We start from the raw sequence: 13,664 nt of genomic DNA, 5'->3' as shown, positions 1-13,664 counted from the left end.
CCTAATGATGCAATCACCTCCCAGGGATTGGATTTGCCATCTGGGGACCACGCCTTCAACGCCTTCAACATACGAGCCTCTCTGAGGCTACATCAAACTCAAACTGTGATAGCAGATGCTGCTTTTCCATATTCTGTTTTACTTAGGTAACTATGCATCTTCGAGCAGCAGTTTCTGGGACACTGAGAGGGCTACACGGGTAGGAGGTTTAGTGTAGCCGGTAGTGCTGTGAGGTGAGCCCACCCGTAAAGCCAAAAAAGAAAGCCATTATTGCTGGCCGGTGGCTGCAGAGGGAACTGGCCCAAATCTTTTATTTATTTATTTATTTATTTATTTATTTATTATGTATACAATATTCTGTCTGTGTGTATGCCTGAAGGTCAGAAGAGGGCATCAGACCCCATTACAGATGGTTGTGAGCCACCATGTGGTTGCTGGGAATTGAACTCAGGACCTTTGGAAGAGCAGGCAATGCTCTTAACCTCTGAGCCATCTCTCCAGCCCCATCTGGCCCAAATCTTGCAGCCCTGAGTATTAACAGCCCTTTGTCTTTTACGTACAAACCCCACATTCTGGTAGTCACACTTCTGTCAGCAAGAAGCAGAACTACAGGAGCCAAACATCAAGGTACTAACCTTTACAGACTTTTTTGAAACTACGGACTAGGCCTTTGATGGATTAGGTCTTTGTTTCCATGTTGGCAGGCACTGGGGTTTATGTGCTGGGTGTTAAGATCGGAATGGTGCCGTGAACATGGCGTCAGTTGTGTTTAGGTCTGGGCACCTGTTACAGTAGTACTCCTGTCTTTGTGGCTAAATGACTTTGTCTGTTTGTTTTGCTTTTTGTTTTCCAGTTACTCCAAAGCTCTTTTAAATTGCTTAAATGGCAACTGTAACTTCTCCAGACATGTACTTGATTGTTGGGGTGGGGGTGGGGTTTACGCATGTGGAGGCCAGAGGATACTTTTTAAGGAGTTAGTTCTCTCTTTCCACCATAGGTTCTGAGGACTGAACTTAGGTCACCAGGTGTGTATAGGAAATGTTTTCACCCGCTCAGCCATCTTGCTGGTCCCAGACCTTTTCCTCCATGATTCTGGCTATTTTCCATTGCTCTACCCTCGCCCGCTCTGGTCTCTTGCCTCAGGAGGGCTGGCAGCTAAGGGCTGAACCACAAGTATCTTTGCCTCTACTTCCAGATGGTGTTTGCCAGGAGTGTGGAAGGGTATTAAGAGAGAAGAGTTAAGTATCAGCTGCTTCCCTCCCCACATTCTTCTGCCACCCCGAACACATCCTGTCTGCTGGCCTCTCTCCCAAGGCCAAAGCAGAAGCTGGATTCTAAGACTTCCTCTCTCCCTTCTCCCTTCATCTCTTTGGCCCAAAGGATGAGGAAGGTTCTTACTGCTGCCATCTCAATGACATCTTATCTCAGTTCTCCTAACCCTGCCCATCGCATGTGTTACTGGTTGAACCATGTCCCCTACACATCCACACGCCGGACTCCTATCTCCTGATATCTTAGAATAAGCCTGCATTTGGAGACAGAGATGAACGGGGTTACGTGAGTCACTGGAACAGGCCCACCAGAGCTTAGAGAAAGAGATCCCCAAAAGATAGGGAAAAGATGGCCAGTGGAGAGGAGACCTCGGCATTACCTGCTGACATATCATCTCAGACTTCCAGTTTCCAGACTGTGAGCAAATGCATTTCTGTTGTTAAAACCTCTCAGTCTGTGCTACAGATCCAACATCCTAAGCATCTCCTTTACCAACCACTCTAGGAGTCCTGGGGGTGTCACTTCCCTCTAGGACCCCGACTCGCCCAGTATCATCAACGAGGCCATCAGACATCCCTTCATCAAAGCTGACAAATCTACTGACAAATTCCCAAGGTTCTGCACTTGTTACCATTTCTGCTGTTCGTTCATTTTTCCCAAGATAGACTCGTAGGACCACTCACAAGGTATATAAATCAAGAGTTTAATGGAGGGACTTGTTAGAATCCATCCTCAGCTGTGAAGAATACCTTGTCCTTTCTAGAAAATTCCTTTCCCATCCTTAAGTCAGTTTCCACTCTGGAGCCTCTGCAGGGGGTGACTGAAGCCCAGGGTGTCTGGGAAAATGTTCCGTGAGAATCTGAGTTGCTGCTTTAGGATCTGAGGGTCCCACTGACAGATGAAGAGGCCAGGCGGGATGAACTGGAACTTTCGGATGGGAACTCAGGGACATCTAGGGAAGGAAAAGTACCAAACAGAGGGAAGGTTACTAAAGTGCCAAATGACGTCATACAATTAAACTTATTATAACGCCACGCTGCAGCATGAGGCATTCATAAGGAAGAGAAGGGTTTCTAAACTTTCCCAGTAATCCCTACATCACTCCCAAGCAGACTTCATTTTGAACTATATAACTAGTAAATTTTCACCCCCCAAATAGCTTTCACATTCACGCACACACACGCATGTGTACACACACACACACACACACGGGCACTGAGTTCATTCCTCAAGAGCCATCCACCTTGAGTTTTTGATACATGGTCTCTCAGTGGTGTGGGGATCATCAATTAGGCCAGGTTGGCCAGTCAGTGAGCCCCAGGGATCCCCGATTTGCCCTTCTAAGTGCTGAGATTATAGGTATACACCACCACACCTTGCTCTTTACATGGGGGCTGGGGGTCAAATTCAGGTCCTCATGCTTGCAAGGCAAACATTTTATAGACTGGGCTAGCTCCCCAGTCCCCCACCACATTTTATTTGAACCTCAAGAAAATCATGAGCTAGAAAGGGAGGGAGGGCAGGAAGGAGGGAGGGCAGTAGTCACAATCTCCATTTTACAAGCAAATGAAACGGAGGAGCGGGCATGCAAGCTACAGTCCACAGTCACACAGCACAGTATTACAGCTGGCTCCAGAGACTTCTGTGTCTTAGACCAGGGACCACCAGCATGGCCCCCATGCTTTTCACTCTACCCATCTGCATGCATGCTCTCCAACAAGGCAGATGGCCCAGGCTGACATCCCAACCCAAACTCACAGTGACAAGAACTCTCTCCTTGACATCTGGTGGTGTGCAGGAACAGGAAGAGGGAGGAACAGAGAGGAAAAAGAAAAGGTGATCTGAGCTTGAGGCAAGAAAGAGAGACGTGCTCTGTAAAGTTTGAAGCCGGGCACTTGGGAGGCAGAGGCAGATAGCTCTCTGTGGATCTGAAGCCAGATTGATCTACACAGTGAGACCCAATATCAAGTAATAAATTAAGCTTAAAAAATTGGCCCTCGAGCCAACATCTATAATCCCAGCTATCTGAAATTGGAGGAAGAAGGGCTGCCGAAAGTTCAAGGCCAGCCTGAGCTACATAGTTCTAGGCTACCTGACTTAAAACAAAATAAAACACACACACACACACAAAAAAAAATAAAATAAATAGTTTGCAATTTCCAATGCAAATGATGAAAGACAGTTCCCATGGCTGCAGTGTGTCTCCACCCTCCGCAATCCTGGCAGATCATATGGGATCACTAATCTATCGTATGTCCTGACAGACGTGTGCAGGCTTCCTCTGAATCATGGAAAATTTCACTCTTTATTTTCATTGATTCAGAAACCAGTGATGGCTGTCACTTGCCCCCCCATCCAGCACTGTGACCTGCGTGAATGCCTTACAGGTAATTTATTCTTCAAGGTCCACCTTCTCCTAGAAGCTTGAATGTTTTCTTTTTCTTTCTTTTCTTCTTCTTTTTTCTTTTTGGAGACAAGGTCTCATATAGCCCCGGCTGGCCACTTTGAACACTTGATTCTCCTGCCTCCTGAGTGCTAGGCTTATAGGCATGCATGACTACACCTAGAGATTCAAATGTTTTATATGTGTGTTTACACACATGTACACGTAGAGGCCAAAAGTCAACATCAATTGTTCTCCATCTTGATTTCTGAGGCATGGTCTCTTGTTGGCCTGGAGCTTGCTGATTCAGCTGGACTGGCTGGCCAGGAAGCACCACTCTGTCTGTCTTCCCAGAGCTGGGGTTACAGGTATGCTTGGAGTCTTAGTTAGGGTTTCTATTGCCACAACCATGGCAACTCTTATAAAGGAAAAACATTTAATTGGAGTAGCTTACATTTTCAGAGATTTAGTTCATTACCATCATGGTGCGACATGGTGGCGTACAGGTAGGCAGGCAAGGTGCTGGAGAAGGAGCTGAGTGTCCTGTATCTCAACTTGCAGGCAATAGGAAGTGAACTGAGACACTGGGTGTGGCTTGATCACACATGAGACTTCTAAGCCCACCTCCACAGTGACACACTTCCTCCAATAAGACCATACCCACTCCAACAAAGCCACACCTCCTAATAGTGCCACCACCCTCTGGGGGCCATTTTCTTTCAAACCACCACACTGAGATTGCAGACTCACGCCAGCCACCGCTGTCCACTTTTATGTGGGCACTGCCTTGTATCAAACTCAGATCTCATGATTTCACAGAGAACAGTTTACTGACTGAGCCATCTCCTCAGCCCTGTCTTTGTGTTTTGGGGATAACATTTCTTTTTTTTTTCTTTTAAAGATTTTATTTATTGTGTATACAGTATTCTGTCTGAATGTATACCTGCAGGCCAGAAGAGGGCACCAGATCTCATTACAGATGGTTGTGAGCCACCATGTGGTTGCTGGGAATTGAACTCAGGACCTTTGGAAGAGCAGGCAGTGCTCTTAACCTCTGCGCCATCTCTCCAGCCCCTGGGGATAACATTTCTCTGTGTGGCTCAAGTTGACCTTTAACTTGTAGCAATCCTTCTGCTTTTGCCTCTCAAATGCTGGGATTGCAGGTATGCATGAGACTACCTATTTTTGAATGCCTTCACTTTCTGGGGTTCCTCCATCAGTGGGATCCTAGAACATTAATAAGCCCCCTTGACTGCTTGCTCTTGCACATCAGCGTTCATCTCTGTGACTCTTGGTCTCCCTGCCTGCAAACCTGGGGTCTTGCACTTCACTGGGTCCACAGGTGCTGTCTACAGAAGTCCAGAATATGTAGGATGGCGATTTTTTCCCCCAGAAAAGATAGACAAAACTAGGGTTGAAGAAGCAAGTGGCTAAGTTCAAAAGGTCAAAGTGTCAATGTTAAGTGTGGAAGCAGGGGGATGAGAGCATAGAACTGCCTCTCGTTTGACGTTTTCAGTATTGTCTTACGATCCCTACAGAGGCTGGTCTGCTCATGCAGGCCTGTGGTGCAAGCCCCTTAGGAGGCAGAGGCAGAAAGGCTAAAGTTCAAAGCCTACCTGGGCTACGGAAAGTTCTAGCTCAGCCTGGGCACCTTAACTTAGTTGACTTTAACTTAACTAAACCTTGTCTCACAACGAAAAAGAAAGAGCAAGTTGGGGATACAGCTCAATGGTAGAACATTTGCCTAGCACGGGTGAGGCCCTGGGTCCAACCCTCAGCACCACGCTGAGGAAACAAGCGAATCAACCCACCATAGAGCGATTGTTTCCAGTTGTTTCCAGATCCACATGAGGCAAGAGGACAGACTGAAGTGTTCCTTTGTGCCCCGTCAGGAACAATAAAGACGGTGCTGCCTGCTGGATGAGGACAAGGCCTGGCTCTGCCGATAACAAGAACGGGCTTGTCGCCCTCACCTGTAACACTTTCAGCTTTAATCCTCTTACTCAGCCCTGCTCATCTGTCACTGGAGTGGAGGAGCCCTTTGCTCCTGAGCCTGGGGCAGCCACAGGCCTGGGCAGGCTCTTTGCCATTCTCCGTCTTCATGGTGGCAGGTCCCAGGAGCTCCCCCTGCCTTGCTCTTCTGCGGCAGTTGTCACCACCTGTCCAGACTCTTGGCTGTCTCCTTCCCGCTGAGAGCAGTTCTGGGAAGCTGGTATTCTTACGTCCATTCTTCTTCTTGTCCCAGAAAACAGCTACAGACCCCCCTCTCCAGTTTAAGACTGAGTTTGGTTTGTCTGCTTTAGTTTGTGAGTGTGTGTATGTAGGTGCGCATGGGTGTGTGAATGTGCATGCATGTGTGTGCACACGTGTGTGTGTGTGCAGGTGTGTGGATGTACATGTGGGAGCCAGAGGACAACCTCCAGTGTCATTTCTCAGGTGCCATGCATCTTGTGTTTTTGAGACAAGGTCTCTTAATAACCTAGAACTTGCCTAGTGAGAGAGGCCAGGAAGCCCCAGCCATCTGCTTGTCTTCACCCTCCCAACTCTGGGATTACAAGTGTTTACCACCATCACCAGCTTCCTGCACAAACATACCTTATACAGGTGCTAAGGATAAACTCAGGTCCTTGCGTTTGCAAGGCAAGCATTTTATCAATGGAATCATCACTCCAAACCCACTTTAAGACTTTAATGTCTGTTTTTTTTGTTGTGGCTGTGTGTGTGTGTGTGTGTGTGTGTGTGTGTGTGTGAGACAGAGTCTTATACACTGTAGCCCAGGCTGGCACGGAACATACCAATATAGCATAGGCTAGTCTCAAATTCAGAGCAATCCTCCTGCCTCAGCCTCTCAAGGGATTACAGGCATGAGTCATAAGATTTAAGAGAAAAGCAGTAAGATACATAAAAGAATCAAACCCTTACAGTGCTGGATCTGGGTTTGCAACATCTGACTGCGGCTGAAATGATAACTAGAAAATCCCTCATCCAACACCAGGGATTCCCAAGCCTTTTTCTTCCTTCTGATCCTTGCTACCCCACCCTCCCCACCTCAAGACCCCTGAGATGTCCAACTTCTCAAACATAATCTTAGCAACAAGGTCTATTTTAGAGAGATGACAGAGTCCGGATTTCAAGTGGTTCATCTGACCCCCGAGCACTTTAGGTCGAGTCTGTTTTCACTAACCCTCCTTTCGGCACATGGCTTCTTCCTTAACAGGCATCTCTAAACAGGCCTCTGAGATTGCTCTCCCTTTCTTTATTGTTTGCATAGGCTTCCTTTCTGCATATTTTAATATTGAAAAGATGAGGAAGGGCTCAGTGAGATCCCCCATTCACCGTGCTCCCTCTTACAAGGTCAACCAAGGTTATCTGCCGCTTTATATCCTTCTAAAGACCCTGTGTGTGTTCATGATGCTCACAGGAAATGCAGATGCAAAAGCATACATAAAATATAAGCCCATGGGAACATATGCACATGTGCATACACCATTCACATCAACATAAAAACACAGGGTTAGATATTGTTACTCTCTCTTTAAAAAATATCTTTGTTTATCCTCTGATAACTTCATAATGCATATAATTTATTTTGCTCAGATTCACTCCCTATTGCCCTCCCTAATCCCCTCCTACTCCCTCTGAACCCTTTCTTCTCAGTAAGTGCCCTCCTACTTTCATGGAATTTAATTTTTTCTTTTTAAGATTTATTTAGTTAGTATGTATACAGTTTCTGCCAGGATGTCTGCCTGCAGGCCAGAAGAGAGAGACCAGATCTCATTACAGATGGTTGTGAGCCACCGTATGCTTGCTGGGAATTGAACTCAGGACCTCTGGAAGAGAAGCCAGTGCTCTTAACCACTCAGCCATGTCTCTAGCCTGTGGCTTTTAAATTTTTATTATAACTCTCCAATGAGTTTAATGAGTGTTTACTGGAACATGGGCAACTCACAGTGGCCATGCCACTGAAGAAAAATCACTCCTGCCCTCCCCACCCCCAGCAACGATCAATGCTAACAGTTCTTTAGCTAGACTTCACGAGCCCATCCCCCACTCACAATGGACTGTTGAAGGCCCCTTCTAGTGCGGGTCTTGTGCAGCTAACCACAGCTGCTGTAAGTTCAGGCTTTGAACATGGAATCGTTGGAATTGGCCTACTTCCTGGGTATCTGGTACCTAGATCATCATGGCGATTCTAGATCTTCCATTCAGACCTCCCCTGAATGGTTCACTTGGAGACCCACAAGTTCCTCAACCCTACATGTCTGCTGAGTTTCTGGCTTCAGCTGAATAAATATTGGTACAATTTGTATCTACCTAATTATTTAGATAGGTACCATTAAATACCTAATTATTTCTTCCTTGGCTGGGAGCTTTTGCCCTCCAGCCTACGAGCCACCTGAGGGCAGGGACTTGTCTTATCCTGTTTGTGTCCCTAGTCCAGTGCCTGCAGAATACTTGTTGACTCAGTGAGAGCCACTCCAGTGTCTCCTTCCTTTGGGGCAATGGCTGCAGCAGGCAGATTACGAAACAGGCACAGAAAATGCTGACGGTAGACTGGGTGCTGGATAAGTGGATGAGAGGATCCAGAGACTGCTGAAGCTGAGAAACCCAAGACATAGTGGTGCCCCAAACAAGCGGCAAGCAGGAAACAACCTGCATGAATAAGTCGGCACACAGACCTGCGTTCTCCATCCCATAGCTGATTTCTTTAGAGTTTTCCATGTATGTGCAGCCGCCTGGAACAGCCATATGGACAACATCATCAGATAAGTCCATGGATCAATGAAGAGAGTTAGGTAAGGCAGTTAGTGAGTCTGGAGAATGAGGAAATACAGCGCTAAGAATATACATAAGGTGTCCCACTAGCTCTCCCGGAAAGCCAGTGGCCATCAATGTAAGTGCCTGGAATCAAACACTCACTTGTTCACATAATCTTCCCAGCACCTCTGTAATGTGGAAAAAAAATAAAGACAGTGGCAGAGCCAAGCACAGGCAGGTGCCTATAGCCCCAACTACTCGGGAAGCCGAAGCAGGAAAATCATTTGAGTTCATTGGTTTGAGGCCAGCAATGAGATTCCGTGTCAGAGGGACAGCGGAGACACGGCAAGTATTCACTGTGTAGAAGACATCACCACCCCCCTCAGTGTTTAGGAATCATATCCCTTATGTATTGTATTATGACTCTGAGTCCAGGGTGGTATATAACCCTGGGTCTAAATGTGGATTATTATTTGAAATTATTGTGTAATTATTATTTGAAAATTATGAAAACAGAAGGGTTTTTTTGTGAGAGTCACATAAAGTGAGATGATCTAAGCACTGGCTGGTGACCCTCAGTGGAGATGAGGTCTCACTGAGTGAGGAGCCCTCACCAAGAGGGACTCCTTCTGGGGGGACAGGGTCTACGGGGGGTGAAGGCTGAGCTGCTGCTCTGTACAGAAGAGCCGTGTCTTGTCACTAGGAGCCCAGAAAGCTGCTCAGGCCCATCTGGTCGGGACCCTGCTTTGGTCAGCACCTACGGAGGGTGTCCCTTCCCCTCCCCTCTTGTTCTGGGGAAACAGAAAGGACAGATCAGAGGGACATCATCAGCGCCATCTGGATGCCTCAAACATGGCTTTGTTCTTCATTATTTTGAGGCAAAACTGCCAGTTGCGGAGGAAGATGAGGCAATTTAGCCAGGGTTTTGAAATTTTAACCCAAGACTTCAAGTCTATGCCACTCAGCCATCCAAGTAGGGGAAATAAAGCAGACATGTTGCAAAATATGCTTGGGCTATACAACCCAGGCAGTGTGCTGACTTCTGCTCCAAAACAGCCACATCTCAGCACACTGGCTCCCAGGAGAGTTTCAACGAAGCCTCATATACCAAACGCTATACACACACATACACACACGCACACACATATATATACACACATACTCACAGACACACAGACACACAAATAGACATGTATAACCTACACAAATACATAATACACGCATGCATATACAAATACATATGCATAATAATATGCATACACATAAATATACATATATAAACATAAACACAATTTCTCAAAATTCCTAACACACACAATACACACATACACAGATCCATATGCATAAACACAAACATACATATGTATATATACATAAATATACACATATACATATAAACGCAATACATATACATACACAAACATGTATGTATGAATGCTTCATGAACGCTAGGCAAGCACATGACTGACTGAGCTATAGGCTTCTACTTCAGAAGGCAAGGCAAAGAGGGAAGAAAACTGGGAGAAGATGGGTACAGCTGGAACATACACACATGTACATACATGCACACATACATACAAATATACATACACACTCACACATATACACATGCATACACACACATAGACATATACACACGTATGCATATTCACATACATATACATGCATATACACATGCACATGCATGTGTACACACCTACATACATACATACATACATACATACACAAACTACATAAACATAGATGTACACACATATGTATCCCCCCACTATCTATGTTCCTATAAATACTATGGTAGCAGGGATTTAAACCTGTCATCACAGATAAGCACATAACTAACAACATATAATTCACAAACAAAGGTCTTTTCTGGTAGATCCTAGGTAGATGTTACTCTGTGCCAAATGTTTTTGTTTAGATAGCCATTTGCCATATGTCTAAATGTCTGGTGACAGAGAAGCAGGAAGGTCCTTTTAATGGGAAATGTTGAGGTCATTCATTATATCTAGTACACCAATAATGGGGGCAATGAGACGAACTCAGCTCTCTCAGCAGTTCTGAGAAATGCAGGCTCTAGACAGGGGTTCCCAGGTCTTTTAGGCAGCAACACGGATAGAGAGAATTGGTGGCAGTGTATTCGGTACACTCCGTGCTTCAGTCTGGGAGAATGAAGTCAAGTGCGAGACTTCTGAGGAGCCAGTGGAGGGAATGTACACAGACACACAACATATATACATTCATGTCCAAATACACAGTGGTGCAAAGGCCATATGGGCAAAGAAAACATAAGGCTTGCACTTCATTTTTACTTTGTTTTGAGACAGGGTTTCTCACCCAGGCTGGCCTTGAACTTGCGTAGTCAAGGTTGACACTAAACTTCTGATTCTCCTCTCTCCATCACCTGAGTGTTGGAATGACAGGTGTGGTCACCAAACTCAGCTTATGTGGTGCTGGGGATTGAACCCAGGGCTTCATGAATGAAGTCATGGGCGAACACATGACTGAACCCAGCCCCGCCCACTTCGGAAGACAAAGCAGAGGTGAGAGGAAACTGGGGGAAGATGGCAGAGCCCAAATATTCCTGCCTCTGTCTGGAGTCTCTGAACTCTGCCTTCTGGCTGTAGGGCTCCTCCTCCTCCAGCTCCTCTGTCTGCTTCTGGCAGCTGTCCCCTACAGCTGCTCTGCGGGGGCCCCAGGTGTGACTTGGTCTCTAACTGTACTGCTCGTACAGTAATCATTATCTGCAAAGCTCGGGAGCAGAAGGATCTGATTCTGGGCTATTCGCATATGGACGATGAGCCGCCTCAGGGATGGGCTCTGAGTCTACAGAGGGAATTCACGGATGTTTTGTATACACTGCACACATGTATCCTGAAGGCGAGTTTATGGGATGTCTTCTATGCGCGTTACTTTTTTTTTTTTTTTTTTTTACCGTGACACGTGCTCGGAGGTCAGGTGTGGAATATTCTGTGGTGTCACTCAGAAAGTGTGGGTCAACATGACACAATCTGAAATCACCCGGAAAAGGCGTCTCGGTGAGATACTGTCTATGTCGGGTGCTGTGGGCATATCCTCGGGGGTCTGCCTTTACTGCCTAACTGATGTGGTCAGACCCAGGCTGAAAGAGAAACAGAGGGCGGCACTGCTTTGGGGTTCTGCCCTGTTTAAGTATAGAGAGGGGCTGAGCACCAGCAAGCGTGCTTGGCTCCATTCTCTCTCTGTTCCTGACTGTGGATGTGACTCGCTGCTTCTAGTTTCTGCCTTGACTTTACTGCAATGACGGACTGTCATCTGGAATTGTGAGCCAAACAAACCACTGTCCCCTTAAAAAGCTTAATGTCAGGGCACAGTGGCAGCAAACAGAAATGAAACGAGGCCTGGGCTTTGCAGATTAGAGATGTGCCATGCATATTACCATGACTGCCAACTACTGGTGGGTGCCCACTTTGAGCTAAGAACTATGCTAAATGCCTCACCTCCTCCCAAGCCTGGATCAGTCTTGTCAACTGTCTCCATTTTCCCACATGAGGAAATAGTCCCCAGGGAGCTTAAGTGCCCTGGGTTAAATTCCCAAGCTCCTGAAATAGTGATACTGAGCACTGTGCATAGGCCATCTGAGTTCCATTCTGTGTTCTTAGATGGCAAAGTAAACAAGAAAGACAGCATGTACTGGAGGAGGACTAGGTGCCCCTACCATCGTAGGTGCTCGTGATGGCTGTCAACTTGACAAAATCTAGAGTCACCTGTGGGCTGGGTCTCTGAGTCTATCTGTGAGGGACTGTCTTAAGTTAAGTGATATGAGAAAAGACATCTTGACTATGGGTGGGGCCGTTCCAAGCAGGGGATGCCAGACTGTAGACAACGGGGAGGGTACACCGAGTGCCAGCATGCTCTCATCTGCTCATTGCTTTCTTCTCTTGACTGTGGATGTAATGAGACCGGTCAGCTGTTTCGAGTTCCCGCTGCCTTGATTTCCCCCACGATGATGAACTATAACCCAGAACTGCTAGCTAAATAAACCTGTCCCCCCCCATAGGTTGCTTCTGTCTGAGTATTTTTTTTTTTTTGTTGTTGTTGTTTTTTTGTTTTTTCGAGACAGGGTTTCTCTGTGGTTTTGGAGCCTGTCCTGGAACTAGCTCTTGTAGACCAGGCTGGTCTTGAACTCACAGAGATCCACCTGCGTCTGCCTCCCGAGTGCTGGGATTAAAGGCGTGCGCCACCACCGCCCGGCCTGTCTGAGTATTTTATCACATCAGAAAAAGAAACAGAAATCGGTACCAAGATGTGTTTTTGCTGCTGTATACACCTGATTGTGTGGCTCTTAGGCCTTTGGACAGTTTTGTGGGAGGAATATGGAAGGCTTTGAATGCTGAGAGCCCTGCTGTGACCGACAGTAAGCTGAAACTGAGTCAAATAAACCCACTCTTCCTTAAACTGCCTTTGTGAGAGTATTTAGCACAACCGCAATGAGAGAAACTAACATGGTCCTTAACTTAGACCTTATATTTATGTGCTAACAATAATCCTGCAAGATAAACTATGATTCCCATTTTACAGATGGAGAAAATGAGGCTTAGAGAGACCAAGTAACTCACCCACAGTCGTGCCATTTAGGAAAAGAACCCAATTTTATCTCTATGTCTAGCCACATTCTTTCTGCTTCTTTCCAAATGAAATCCCCAGATGTTTCCTTGGTGGAATGAAAGGATTTTAAAATCTCTCCTGTGGAAATGGGTAGCTTTGCAAATCCAAACCAAATAGATGTTATTTTAAAAAAAAAAATGGGGAGAATTTGCCAGAATTTGAAAGCACTTATTGAAGCAAGGAAACCACTCTAAATTTTCTTTTGTGACTTCTTCAGTGTTAAGGAACCATATTTTCCAAAGTTCAAAGAAAAAGATGAGAGAGTAAACAAGAATTATTGGCTTAAAATTTGGATTCACAAATGGAATGGCTTACCTTTGGTATTCGATCTAAAGTAATTTTAATCACAATTGTGGCCTCCAGGAAAGAGGAAAAATGAGCATGAACACATTCAGTAGAAACCCAGGGGATCCTGGAGAGTCAGGATTCAGTCTGGAATGTTGTGTGTACGCACGATTTATGTGTTTGCAGGTGGAGGCCAGATAACCTCTGGGGTGGTTCGTTGGGTGTAATCTATCTTGTTTTTTGAGGAAGGGTCTCTCACTGGCTGAGGATTTAGCAATGAGGCCACGCTGGCTAGTCAGTAAGCATCAAACATTCACTCCCC

At 46.0% G+C, this 13,664-nt stretch overlaps 1 protein-coding gene across 1 annotated transcript in view; it reads right to left on the bottom strand.

Annotated features, from left to right (window-relative positions):
- Nucleotides 1-1,967: 1,967 nt before the first annotated feature.
- The window catches only part of Fbxo16 (F-box protein 16), a 51,475-nt gene continuing 39,778 nt past the window's right edge, over nucleotides 1,968-13,664 (bottom strand). Inside the window, exons 8-9 of the mRNA XM_041673571.1 lie at nucleotides 3,031-3,056; nucleotides 1,968-2,224 (exon numbers count right to left, since the gene is read on the bottom strand). Of these exons, the coding sequence (XP_041529505.1) occupies nucleotides 2,215-2,224; nucleotides 3,031-3,056 (36 nt within the window). The 3' untranslated portion in view covers nucleotides 1,968-2,214. The remainder of the gene's footprint in view (nucleotides 2,225-3,030; nucleotides 3,057-13,664) is intronic.

Source organism: Microtus oregoni, unplaced genomic scaffold (assembly GCF_018167655.1).
Source record: "Microtus oregoni isolate MIOR12 unplaced genomic scaffold, Mior012 000001F_ref0000356, whole genome shotgun sequence".
Lineage (NCBI taxonomy): Eukaryota > Metazoa > Chordata > Mammalia > Rodentia > Cricetidae > Microtus > Microtus oregoni.
Note: the sequence above shows the minus strand (reverse complement) of the source record. Positions and strands in the feature narration are given on the sequence as shown.